A 12238-nucleotide genomic window follows, 5' to 3' on the forward strand; every position below is an offset into this window, starting at 1 on the left:
TTCGAACGGGGAATGTACATTCAATTATCCAATTAGCCAATTTTTCAGACTCTGTTGGGGCTAAGGCGACTTGATTTATGTTTTTCTTTTTCTTTTTTTTTACAATTAATACTGTCTTATTAGTTAGTAGTAGGTCCAGTCGGGATCGGTAGTTGGTCGTATTGTTCCGTTAGTTGCATTAATGGAATGGTAGCTTAGTACAAAACTTACGCGCTAATTATTGCTGGAATCTGGCTCACATATAACGTCTTTTTTAAGTACTTAGTAAATAAGCGTAGACATTAGCTAATGAAAACAAAAAAAAGCACATGGGCGAAAAAAAATAACTTTTAAAAATCGTTCTAGTTCCATGTATCAAGCAGGGGTAATGCTGATGGTGGTGATGATAGGAAGCACATCATATAGGGATCGCTTAGCTAAAGCTTTTTGCTGCCATCAATATCAATGCTGAGATCCTGCAGCGAACCACGTGGATGCAGCAAACTGCGCTTCTCCGGATCCTTCACCTTCTTGGGCTTGGGACGATTAGTTTTTGTATAGCGATTGATTACACCGTCCGCTTCATCCATCATACGCAATATCAATGTCTGATCAGATGAGTCCAATGGCGCTATGGAAATATCTCTCACAGCTCTGAACTTGCCGCAATTATTCAAGTGCTCGTTCTCCAAGCGGAAAAAGTTCCATACGAAACGGCTAAATAAAATTGGAATATTAGCCATTTAATCATGTCTTATGCCTTGACTTCGACTTACCGAAAAACTTCCAATATACCAGTTATGGAGGTCATAATATCGCCGCTGACAATTTTCATTTCTGTCAGATAGAATGAGAGCGCCCAAATGAAGCGTAATGCCAAATCCTCAATTATGGCAAAGTAATAAAAGCCCTTTAATAATAACAATGTGTTAATACTTATTGGTTTTATATATAATTAGTTTACTTACTGTGGATGAGTAGACCACCTCCTCGCGCAAAAATGTATTCTCGCCCGCATTCTTATCGAATAGACCCCAATCCATTTTAATATCCCATGTGTAAGAGTAGCAGGAGGAGACGATAGCCGACACGATCCATAGCCAGGTGTAAGGATTATCGAAGGTACTGGAATAGTTGTCTTAAGGAAAGCAAATATTAAACTAAAAATATAGAAAAGCAGGCTTCAACTGATTTACGTACGACTGTTAAAACTTCGCAGAGTCGCAAATATAACCACCATGAATGTAGTCGAATACTTTCCAGCGTTCACCAGATGTGGAAAAGCCTCGCGTGTATCGCGGTAACGTCGCAAACACTGCGCAAAACGGAACCAGGCAGGCAGGCAATTTACAATGGGCCTTATAATGAAGTCCTTCTCCATGCATATCGACGCATCTGTGGCTTCCGACCAATTTCCGTTGGTAAAGTAGAAACAAATTAAGTACTCAAAGTCCAAAATGGCCGTGGCCAGCGAATTAAGCTGATCGCCCAGCCAGAAATCCGCAAAGCCGACGTGAAAGAATGGGGCCGATACGCAGCGCCCGGTGATGCGCAACAGCCAGAAGCGTGCATCGTGATGCAGCACATGAAATGGATTGACCAGAAAGGCCACCATTATTAATGTCAGCGTCAATGGATTTATGAAAGCAGGTATGCTTAAGCTGGCACTATATAGGAAACTCAACATGCTCAGCGTCCAAACCACTCCAAATATTGCCGCCAATTCCATCAAATGCTGCTCCGACAAATGATTACGTGGATCCAGCTCAAAAATTAGCACATGATTTACACCCGACGAGCGCCAACCGTAGATATTGACGCCAATTAAGAAGATAAACTCAATGATCAGCAGTGGACCTCGATATAGGCGAAAGGTAACCTTTAAGTTATCGCCGGTTATGTCGTGGAATATGGCCGACAATACGACCACAATGCCCAGCACGATAAAGCTTCCCGAGAAGAGTCCCACCTTGAATGTGGTCCAAGGACTCTGTTGCTCACCCAAAGGCGGAACACGCAATCTTTTCATGGCGCGCTGACGATCGCCACCCTCCAACTCGCCGGTAACCGTTGTCTCCGTCTCATTGATTATGTTGTCAATGTCCTTGTTGATGAAGAAATGCGATGACTCCACGTACTCCTGACGCCATTTGGCACCGGTGTCCACGCGCAGCAACTACAAGAAGACATCTTCTAGTTAGAAGCATGATTTCTCTAAAAACTTCCGCCAACTTACATTGAAGAAATGTATGATAAAGAACAGAATGATAAAGTCGATTTCTGTATACCCTATCCTATAAAATAATGAAACTATATATGGTTTGTTATACAGAAACATGGTCTGTGTATGAATAAAATGTCCCTAGCTGTTATGGCTTAAAAGTTCTCAGATCGATTCGTCTCGCCATGATGATATATAACAGGACCTGCCACGCATAAGCATCTGTTTTATGGTGTTTTATAAATACAATTCTATGGTATTACTTATTATAATTATTTACTTTTTTGTTTTGTTTTGTTATTATTATTATTTATGAAAATAGTTTAAAGCGTTAGAACAATGTTTGAAACATTTTAGTAGAACTGACCCTTCGAAAGCTTCTTATCTATAAAACGATAATAGCTTAAGTGATATGAATTAAATGAGAAAACAATAATAGTTGATGAAATTGACGCTATAGATCAACACTTACCTTGTCGTGCTTCTTGAGTATTTTGCGGAAGCCAGTATGATTCAAATTCTGATAGTTCTGCAACAATATTAAACTCAAGTAGAACTCACTAAATGCCAATTTGAGTTCGCGGGCTTTACGATCGGGCAAAGCCGGATGTTGTTTGTGGCCCTTGGATTTCTTGGCACTACGCTCCGACTCCTCAATGCAGGTCTTAAGCTCGGCATTGAGATTGGCAAACTTGCGCGTGGCCTCAGCCAGTTTTTCCGAGTAGAATGTGTTAATTTTTTTAAGTTCTTTGTCACAGTAGTGAAAGAAATTCTCATCGAAATTGGCAAAATGACGCTTAAGAACCTCATCCTCAACACTTTCGACAGACGGAGCTTCTTCACCAGCCTGATAGAGCATGGCTTTCATTTCCTAAAATTAAACATATGAAGAGAATGACAAAATATGAGATAGAGTCAAATAGTACTCTTCTCTGGTGGACAGAACTCACCTCATAATTAATGTACTGCTTGCGCCACTCGGGCGTTATATGAGCCGACAGATGCTCAGCGAACTTCATGTCGGCGCAGTATAATTTAGGATGGCTTCTTCACTAATTGGTCGCTGCACAGGCGCTGAAATAATGTGAAAATAATTTTAGTTTTTAAATTCGTCCAACGACCGCAGTAGGCCAACACGAATTTCGTCCCCTTCCCTCTCGTTATCGTTGTCGCGAAAATCGATAATTAGGCGCCATCACAAAGCTACGCCCCATGGGCCCCTAACAAGAACATCAACAGGTAGGTGCGTTGTAACACACATACACATAAAAATACATTATCTCGCAGCATTGCCAGCACGGATGTGGGTGTGTGTGCTGGCTGATAAGCCAAGTGCCTTGTACAAATTTAGATACACGAATCTCATTAACACAACTCGTATAATAAGCTAAACAAATTGGAAAATTTGCACGCTGTCGTGCTAACAAATTGAAGAGACGGCATTTTTTTAATCAATTATACAAATATCTGGAAGTTAAGTACAAACTTGGCGCTAAATGTGGGTGTGTGTCTCGGCTAACTTCCGTTAAATTGTGTGTAAGGTACAACAATAACACGATAGGATAAGCTGGAAATTAACCTAAAGAACTAATTGATTGAAGAGTCGTGCGTTGTCCGACAACAAATAGGAAAATACATACATACATATGTACATGGATACAAATGTGAACGAAAAGTTTAAATTGATGGCGACATTGAGTGACTAAATATATCGCTCTTTTTTTGATTGATTTGGCCATTCAAGCAGACGAAGGCACTGTTGAAAATGGTATAAGAAAGCTCCAGCAGCAACAAACGAGATCACCAAGAAATGTAACTTATCGCTTATTGTGTTAATCAGTGTTTTTTTTGTTTGTTTTTTGTTTTTGTTAATAAGTTAACGCTGATAACAAACAGTTTAAGGCATGTGTCTGTCAGAGCGCGGCAAATCAAACACTCAAACCCATCAAGATGAACGTCGACACTCACGTACGGCAAATATTTGATCAATAATAAAAAATTTTACCTACATACATACATATGTATGTACTAAAGTTGCATGATTCAGTTGCAATTCCATTGAAATGAAAGTAGGCAATGGGGATTTGCGGATAAACTTGATTTCAAACGGTACATTTGATAAACAAAACACAAATGTTTGTTTGAATGAATATACATAAATACATACATTGTATGTATTGATGTACATACATACATGCGTGCACATGTTGACTGTTGATTGGTCGTCTTGTGATAAACAAACAACCAATTGAAGGCATCACGAGATTTTGACGTACTATGTGGATGTTGGTTTAGCGACGAGTGCTGTAAATTGCTTTTCAATTACATAAAAATTGCATGCTATGGACATACAAACGCTGCTGCTGCCTTCGTCGCTGCCGCTGCCGATGCCACTGCAGGCTGTGATTATTCTCCTGTATTTGTATGCGTGTCCGTTGCAGTTTGCTTAATTTAGTTGACAACTTGATTAACATCCAACCGTTTATATATAATTAAATATTTCATATAAAATTCTTAAACATTATTAAGCACTTGGGTTATCTATTAACTAATTAGTTAAGTACACTACAACTTTGTTGTTTTTCAAACACAAGTCATATTACGGTTGTTGCTCATAGATATTTCAAAATAGATCTATTTCAGTCGGCAATACACTTGTACACTAATAGTAACAACATTAAATTATAGTAAACTAAAGCAAGTGCTTTCATCAGTTGAGTTCTCTTTTTATCACAGAATTAGCGCGCACGAAGCAACAAAGAACAATAGGCACGAAACACAAAACATGTTTATCGATGCACCGACTCGCGGTTCAGTGTTGATAAATGCGCTCATGCGATTGGCAGCCCATCGATTGCCAGCTGAAGTGCTATCGCTGTCGCTGCCGACGCTCAGTTCTTGTTCTTTTTGCGTTAAGTGTGCACTAATTGCGTGTATTTGTCAACAAAAGAGATATCATAAGATTTACGCGAGCAGAAACAATCTAGTAGCCGCTGCTGGAAATGAGCGCAAACCCGAAGAGCGTTAAGCTTGGCCACGTTGGTGGCGGCTTCGGCATTAGTATGTCGGCAGTTGGGGGCGGCTCAGGTAAATTGTCTGCCAGCAACAATAGTGGTACGGGTGGCAGCAAATCTACATCTGCTAGTGGGCCAGGAGGTGCGCACGCCCATGCCGGCGATACAGATGTTTTCATGACCAGCAGCGGCGTGGTCATACCTCTAATACGCACTAAGGATGTGCCAAAACAATTACCCACTATAGCAGCTGCATTACAACGGCCATCCGATGATCATCTAGCAGCTGAGGAACTAGACGCGGTGCAATTGGAACTGGAGCTCATGTTATCTAATGTGGCGCTGCGTGCACGTGTGCTCAAGGCGGAATATGACAATATGGATAAGGATGAAAAACGCAATGATCGACGAAAATTTGAACGAATGCCTGGTTCACCGCCAGCCACTATGCTTAACGGTCTACTAGGAATTACGGGCTCAAACAGTGTTGGCAGTCCAGCATCGGGGGCATCTAAACGCAAGCGTGACGAACCTACAGGTGTGCGCAAGAAGCACTCCTCTATGACCATCCTAAAGCAACAAACTGGAGCGTCTTCATCGTCATCATCAAAACATGCCAAAAACAGTCCCATGGCTGTACATACAGATGATAGCATGGACTGCATGCCTAATGCTATGCCTGGGGCCACTGCATTGCCCAGTTTGGGCAACAATGGCCAGCGCAGTGACCACCAGCAGTCCCAACAAATGCCCAAAATGGCTGTGCCCAAAAATGACATGCCCAACAAATTCTGGCTATCAGTCGAGCCCTATTGCATGCCGCTGACAAACGAAGATTTTCGTCTGATAGATGATCTTCTCGAGCAATATCGCGGTCCACTGGTGCCGCCTATTCCAACACTAGGGCCGCATTACTCTACCGTTTGGGCACAGGAGGACATGAAATGTCTACAGCCTGGTGGTGCACGAATGAAGTCACAAAATTCTCTCGCAATGCTTAAGAAAGCGGAGGGTCTTGTGGAAGAGAATATAACGGGGCCGTTGACGCAGCGTCTAGTCTCGGCTCTTATTGAAGAATCCCTCCTCACATTGCCCAGCGAACAGGCGGCTGTGGGTGAGCATAGCAATAGTAACAGCACCACGACGAGCAGCAACGAGAATACACACACCTCATCTACAAATTCAGCTTCCGCTGCCGGCAATTTCCGGTCCCTCTCCATGCTCAAACATTGCGTGGGTATTGAGCAGCGTGTGAAAAAAGAATTGGTAGAAAGCGGAATTTTCGAAGCTGGTGAATTCGCCCACGATGATGTCGACGAAGTGCTGATGGAGATAAAACGCATCACCGCCGAGATAAGCACAGTGGCGCATTTTAATAGCGAAGAGTTAAAACGATTGCGGGCCGCAGCCAGCGAAGAAATTAAACGCATTGAGCTTAAACGCAAGCTGGACACCGTTGATCAGGAAATACTCGAATGCTACAAGCGTATGTTGCAATATCGGGCCAAACGCAAGGGCCACACCCTCGAAGAGAAACAAGAGATAATGCGTCTGACTAATGAGCAGCGAACGCTCGCCGAGCAGCTAGATCGTATATACATGTTCATGCCGGGCTCGGGTGGGGATCAGAAATTGTAGGACAGGACTATGGCCTGGACTTGGCGCCAACTTATGGTGCTGCATCTACAGGTGCAGCACAACGGATTGTGAAAAAAGACCTATATAAAATATCGAAAAACCTCAATACACTAATAATTAAGGTGAAAGCTGTTCAGATTATGGAGCCTTTGTACGATTAAAATATAAAGTCTTTAAAGTTTTGGATTCAATTTTGTCCACATATCACTCATCATGTAATATTTTGATTATCGGTAATTTGCGTCCAAAATTGTATATATTTAAGAGTCCCTGAAAATGTTTCCTTTTGCATGATCTTTATTAATTACTTTTAGCAGCTTAAATTTTGCCCATTCAAATCGGAATATGTAAATAGATATATAACGTTTTAAGCTAAAAAATTGGTTCTTCAGAAAGTAAAATGATTTTGTTAAATTACTCTGTATTTTTGTATAAATACGGAACGGCCGCAATCACTTCAATAATATTTTTGTTTTCTTTATGTATAAGTTCAAAGCTATCAATTTCTATATTTACCATTGAATGAATTAAGATGAAGTTGTTATAATTTTGTATAATGTTCATAATCCATATAAATATAAATAAATACCTAACCACCTTTATATTCTTTATGTATAAGTTCAAAGCTATCAACTTTTATATTTCTTATAATTGCATGAATAAAGATGAAGTTGTTATAATTTTTTATAATGTTCATAATCCATATAAATAAATATCTAACCACCTCTTGTCTAAAATATTTTATGATTTCATAGTCTGAACAAGCTAACGACTGAATAAAGTTTCAGTTTGTACATTAATAACGAATCATATAGTACGTTGAGTATGCTTTTCACTTGGAGTAAACTAAAGATTAATTCGGGTTAGTTTTTCGCTTCACCTCGATAAAATATGAAGAATTTTACTTATTCCAGTGGTTACAGGTTAGGTCTAAAGTAGTGGAGAAAGACGTTGAGTAAATACTAAGTCTAAAAATCTGTTTTTGCGTTGTAAAATTGTGAATTATCTGAATATATGTATTTACATGAGGTATATATAGTATATAAGTCTCAATATCTCTAATCCAAGGCAAGATTTCAAGCTCTGTATAAATAAAATTAACATATATACATTAATTACATTGCCTTGAGCGTATTTTCCAGCCAATAAAGTTGAACTCTTAATCCAACACGAACAAAAAAAAAAAAGAAAACAAAATCGAACACACCAAAAGACCGACCAATCGAACACACTACCGCGCACCACGAGCGTCGCAGACACTTTAAATTTTGGCCACTTGGCTAGATTACCAAGTCGACCTGGCTGACTCGCCTGAGAGTTGCCAAAGATTAAATATTTGTGCTCAATATGAACTTTAGGCAGCGGAAGCAGCGTACAATTTGGCAGGCGACTTCGGCGCCATCTTATTTACAGAAAGATAAGCCCAGAATCCGCCGCACTCTTCTAAAGTTTAAAAGAGCAAGCTAACCAACGGAATAACTAATTAAAAGTAGATATCAAAATGCAAATAAGTATTTCAATGCACTCACAGATTTCATTGCTTGTGTGTGTTTGTGTAAATATCCATTTATATACATGTACATATATGATGTAATTATTCAATTCTTAAAGTGACACTAATTCATAACACTTACAGCTAATGGCTAGTGGTTTACAACTATTTCAAAAATAAACGAATGAGTATGTTTTCGTGATGATTGTGTGATGAAAAGAAATGCCTATCACAGACGTGTAGTTTTCATTGTATTCTCTCTGGCAGCGCATTCTACGAATCATCCAGCGTAGCAAATGCCTCGGCATGAGCGCTTAACAAATCTGAGCGGCAGGAAACTTTTATTGACGATGCATTGGCCTTCAATCGTAAATTTGCATCATTGGTGAGCAGCATCATGTGTGTGACTTGAGTTTGAAGCTGTAGACAACAATTAACAATACTATCATCCGGACAATCCACATCGATCAAATGCTGTGCCTCTTCGATGGCCGATTGGGCTTTAAATGTCATACAAATTACATAAGGGATTTACAAAGAAACCCAGGTCTACTCACCCTGTATATCCAGACTTTCGTCGAATTTCTTGTTTAAATATCGAATAGCTCGTTTGGCATATAAACGTGTTGTCTCGACGTTGTTTACGTTCTTGTCCTTGAGTCTATCCAACTCCTTAATGACCACATATGGTACATAGAGCATGCTGCCGACGGTATCTGCATCAAACATAGAGCAAAAACAGACCATTCTTCGTTATCTTCTCATGCATTAACTTGATTTGTGAAACATATACACAGATATAAAATCATAGAACAGAACAACAGAACTTTGTATACTCTGTAAATGAAATGTACAAGAGTATATTAGGTTTGCGGGAGCTGAAAAATGTAACAGACAGAAGGAGGCGTGGCACACCCCACAAAGTGTATATATTCTTGATCAGCATGGCAAGACGAGTCGATCTATGTCTGTCTGTCCGTCTGTCCGTATGAACACCTGGATCTCAGAGACTATACGAGATAGAGACACCAAATTTTGCACAAAGATGCCTTATGTGTGTACGCTATACGAGTTTGTTTTAATTTTTTGGCTTTCCCTCCTATGGGGGTTTTCCCGATTTTCACCGATTTAACAGGAAGTTATAGCCATAAATATAATTGCTGCTTAAGCGCTGCCCGCAGCTGTTGTTGATGTTGGTGCTTTGGTTGACTGCAAACATGCTCACACAGATACGAGTAGACATGCATACACTCACATAGACGCAATTGCTATGTAAATGTGCAAAAGGCACTTACCAGGAAGCACCACTTTCAGGAGATCTTCCACAAATAGGAGATCGTGTATAAGGATATTTGTATCCAAAACAAAATACATATGGTCAACTCGATGAGCGGGGAACTCCTTCTCGTCCGCAGACTCATCAACGCTTGTGCTCCGTACCAATGCAACGTCCTCAGCATTATGGACACCATCATCATCAGCAGAAGTATCAACTTCATTTAGGGTACTATCATCCAAATCTTCCCAATCCATGGGTTCCACATCTAGAATTAAACCAATTAACAATAATTATATAATTAATAATAATATGAAACAGTTTGTTAAAATTCTTTCACAGTGTAGGGGTAAGCGATAAGGTTTTGAAAAACTCGAACTCCAAAGGGGGGAAATGAGCTCCAAAGTATTAAAAAAGATCTGAATTATTTAACAGATCGACTTCAAACTTTGTTTGCATGTGTTCAAGAAGAATACAAAAATAACCCGTCTTTTTATGTATCTTGTGGCCTGAACTATTGGGGTTTTAACAGTGCTTTTGATATAAAAAAGGCATATCTACAACAAAACAATTTTAATTAATGTAAACTATATTATTAGCCATATGTATTAAATAAAACAATATTTTTCAAATATTGCATTTAGCATTATTACTTATTATTCTGCAGAATCATATAGTACTGCTTCGTCATACTGAAAGAATTTTTGTATGCATAAATTTCGTGTTGTGATCGTGTCAGACTGAAAAACGACGGACAATGCTTCGGTTAGAGCAAAACAATTCAAATGGAAGTACACACTCAGTGAATTACAGTTTCGATTTCTTTAGCTAACAATGCTATATGTACATGTATTCAGAAGAATTCCAAGGCATTTTGTGTTGAAAACGTTAATCACGCCTAATCGATCCTGTAATATACACACATCATTCATATTTGAATTGACAATACTAAAATAGACCGAATTTAAAAACTGAATGGATACATTTATACATGAAATTAAAAAAAATGTATTTACCTATACTACATTCCTTTACATGTTGCACAGTTGCATAAGTTGGCCAAATACCAATGTCAAATTATAGTTTTCTATCAGATTCTATAAATTAATTGCTCTGAATATCATAATCATACATATATAATTATATAAATAAGTTGTAAATACATACATATGTACAAACATATATACATATGTATATGCTCCACATTATGGTACCAAGCGAAGTGAATTGCTTCTGTAAATTCCCTATTGAAACGTTTTTGGAAATAAACTCAATGTGAGAAGTGAAATTGTATATAACATGTAATTATGTATGTTTTGGAGCCAAAAATACGTGCGAGACCTGCTAGGTTACATATGTATATGTATGTATGTGCTGAGCTATGTATGTACATATGTGTTTATCATATACCTGGCTCAGACGTCCGTACAGCGTGACTTGAAGGCTTAGATTGGCATGAACGTGGCCCATGATGCAGTCTTTTGGACTTGAGACGTTGCAATTTCCTAAGTTGTTGCAATTGACGCCCAACGAGAGGCGAATTGACGGCTTGTATTTACAAGATTACAATACAAATGCTTAAATAAAATGCAATTAAATGAGAAAGTTACGTTACCAATTGTCTTGGGCGCAGCCGTTTGTAATTGATGATCGCTGGGGGCCATCGATGGAGTCTCATTGTTGTTACTCTCCTTTTGCTGTTGCTGTTGAAGGGATTGACGCAAGGATTCTAACCGCTCATTGGCTGTTGAAAAACAATTGTATATGACACATATTGTATACATTTTTTTCTAACGACTTCAACATTTACCACTTGTACGCGGAGTATCCGATTTGTTTAGCTTGTTTCCAGCATCAAAAAGAGCTTTCGGCTTCTCCCAGGTATTATTCAGTCTATGATGGCCTGTGCTAAGCTTGGGAACCGCATCTGCTTTATATTTATTCAGCAATTGGTAGCTAGCTTTACCAGCAACTGCATTGTGTTTGAGTTCTGGCTTGGATTTGTCAGAAAAGATATAGCTCTTGGCACGTTCGATAAGATTCTTGCTGTGAGTTGGTGGGGAAGCTGTAGGCTTTGAGCCTGAAGCTATCGGCGTTGCGGGCAAGCTGTTGGGCTTGCTACGCGGCAATATCGGAGAACTTGTGACTTTGGATTGTGATGTAAAAATGGCGAAAGGACTGGAAGTGCTCCGATTATTCGTACTTGATTTCTTAGGAATTTCATTTGCAACCTTCTTGCTATCAGCCTTTTTAAGATGAGTCTGGAGGCGTTTAAGACGATCTTGTGCCGGTTGCTTCTTTGTGGGCACTTTTATAGAAGGAATATAAAATAATTAATTTTAATACTTAATACGTATGTACATTTTAAAAATCACATTGCCAAATTTCTTCTATCTATTTGTAACTTACGCTGATTTTGTCGAATGCTGTAAAACAATTCATTCTTCTCATATTCATCGAAATCTTTTGTTTTAAGAGGTTTTGTTACGTTTTTTCTATTCTTCTCATTGCTACTGTGTGCCATGACGTCCCATATGGCATTTAATATATCAATAATCTCCCCTTCAATGAAATATCAAACAACACACTTATTAATTTATATACTACAGCTGGGTAAA

At 39.1% G+C, this 12238-nt stretch overlaps 3 protein-coding genes across 7 annotated transcripts; 1 reads left to right on the forward strand and 2 right to left on the reverse strand.

The window, feature by feature from the left end:
- Positions 1–99: 99 nt before the first annotated feature.
- On the reverse strand, positions 100–8083 carry LOC115627040 (xenotropic and polytropic retrovirus receptor 1). 3 transcript variants are annotated; one of them, XM_030522574.1, is made up of 7 exons: positions 7972–8083; positions 3151–3274; positions 2673–3071; positions 1180–2155; positions 948–1117; positions 756–889; positions 100–696 (listed from the first exon to the last, which is right to left on the reverse strand). In XM_030522574.1, exons 2-7 carry the CDS (start codon positions 3217–3219, stop codon positions 417–419), a joined length of 2028 nt encoding a protein of 675 aa, XP_030378434.1. In that variant the 5' UTR covers positions 3220–3274; positions 7972–8083; the 3' UTR covers positions 100–416. The 3 variants fall into 3 exon arrangements, with proteins under 3 accessions (XP_030378434.1, XP_030378433.1, XP_030378432.1); XM_030522573.1 differs by lacking the exon at positions 7972–8083 and adding an exon at positions 4553–4895; XM_030522572.1 differs by lacking the exon at positions 7972–8083 and adding an exon at positions 4477–4895.
- On the forward strand, positions 5110–7659 carry LOC115627041 (transcriptional adapter 3). Its single transcript, XM_030522575.1, has one exon. The coding sequence runs from the start codon at positions 5203–5205 to the stop codon at positions 6850–6852; it is 1650 nt and encodes a 549-aa protein (XP_030378435.1). The 5' UTR covers positions 5110–5202; the 3' UTR covers positions 6853–7659.
- Positions 8084–8368: 285 nt separating the features above from the next.
- On the reverse strand, positions 8369–12193 carry LOC115626835 (transcriptional protein SWT1). Of its 3 annotated transcripts, none has more exons than XM_030522316.1 (7): positions 12030–12191; positions 11431–11928; positions 11236–11364; positions 11031–11168; positions 9640–9888; positions 8902–9060; positions 8369–8844 (listed from the first exon to the last, which is right to left on the reverse strand). In XM_030522316.1, the coding sequence occupies exons 1-7, from the start codon at positions 12142–12144 to the stop codon at positions 8618–8620; spliced, it is 1515 nt and encodes a 504-aa protein (XP_030378176.1). In that variant the 5' UTR covers positions 12145–12191; the 3' UTR covers positions 8369–8617. The 3 variants fall into 3 exon arrangements, with proteins under 3 accessions (XP_030378176.1, XP_030378178.1, XP_030378179.1); XM_030522319.1 differs by having other exon boundaries at positions 8588–8764; positions 12030–12193; XM_030522318.1 differs by lacking the exon at positions 11031–11168.
- Positions 12194–12238: the final 45 nt, after the last annotated feature.

The sequence above is a fragment of the Scaptodrosophila lebanonensis genome, unplaced genomic scaffold (assembly GCF_003285725.1).
Source record: "Scaptodrosophila lebanonensis strain 11010-0011.00,11010-0021.00 unplaced genomic scaffold, SlebRS2 tig00000089-arrow-pilon, whole genome shotgun sequence".
NCBI lineage: Eukaryota > Metazoa > Arthropoda > Insecta > Diptera > Drosophilidae > Scaptodrosophila > Scaptodrosophila lebanonensis.

What these genes read in the sequence shown, in the direction of transcription:
- LOC115627041 (XM_030522575.1), top strand. Translation starts at nt 5,203, where the DNA reads ATGAGCGCAAACCCGAAGAGCGTTAAGCTTGGCCACGTTGGTGGCGGC.
- LOC115626835 (XM_030522316.1), bottom strand. Translation starts at nt 12,144, where the DNA reads ATGGCACACAGTAGCAATGAGAAGAATAGAAAAAACGTAACAAAACCT. An exon ending in GGATACTCCGCGTACAAGTG is followed by an intron (nt 11,365 to 11,430) that starts GTAAATGTTGAA and finishes GTTTTTCAACAG; the next exon opens with CCAATGAGCGGTTAGAATCC. An exon ending in GGCTGCGCCCAAGACAATTG is followed by an intron (nt 11,169 to 11,235) that starts GTAACGTAACTT and finishes TGTAAATACAAG; the next exon opens with CCGTCAATTCGCCTCTCGTT.
- LOC115627040 (XM_030522574.1), bottom strand. Translation starts at nt 3,219, where the DNA reads ATGAAGTTCGCTGAGCATCTGTCGGCTCATATAACGCCCGAGTGGCGC. An exon ending in AGGTGGTCTACTCATCCACA is followed by an intron (nt 890 to 947) that starts GTAAGTAAACTA and finishes TTATTATTAAAG; the next exon opens with GGCTTTTATTACTTTGCCAT. An exon ending in GGTATATTGGAAGTTTTTCG is followed by an intron (nt 697 to 755) that starts GTAAGTCGAAGT and finishes AATTTTATTTAG; the next exon opens with CCGTTTCGTATGGAACTTTT.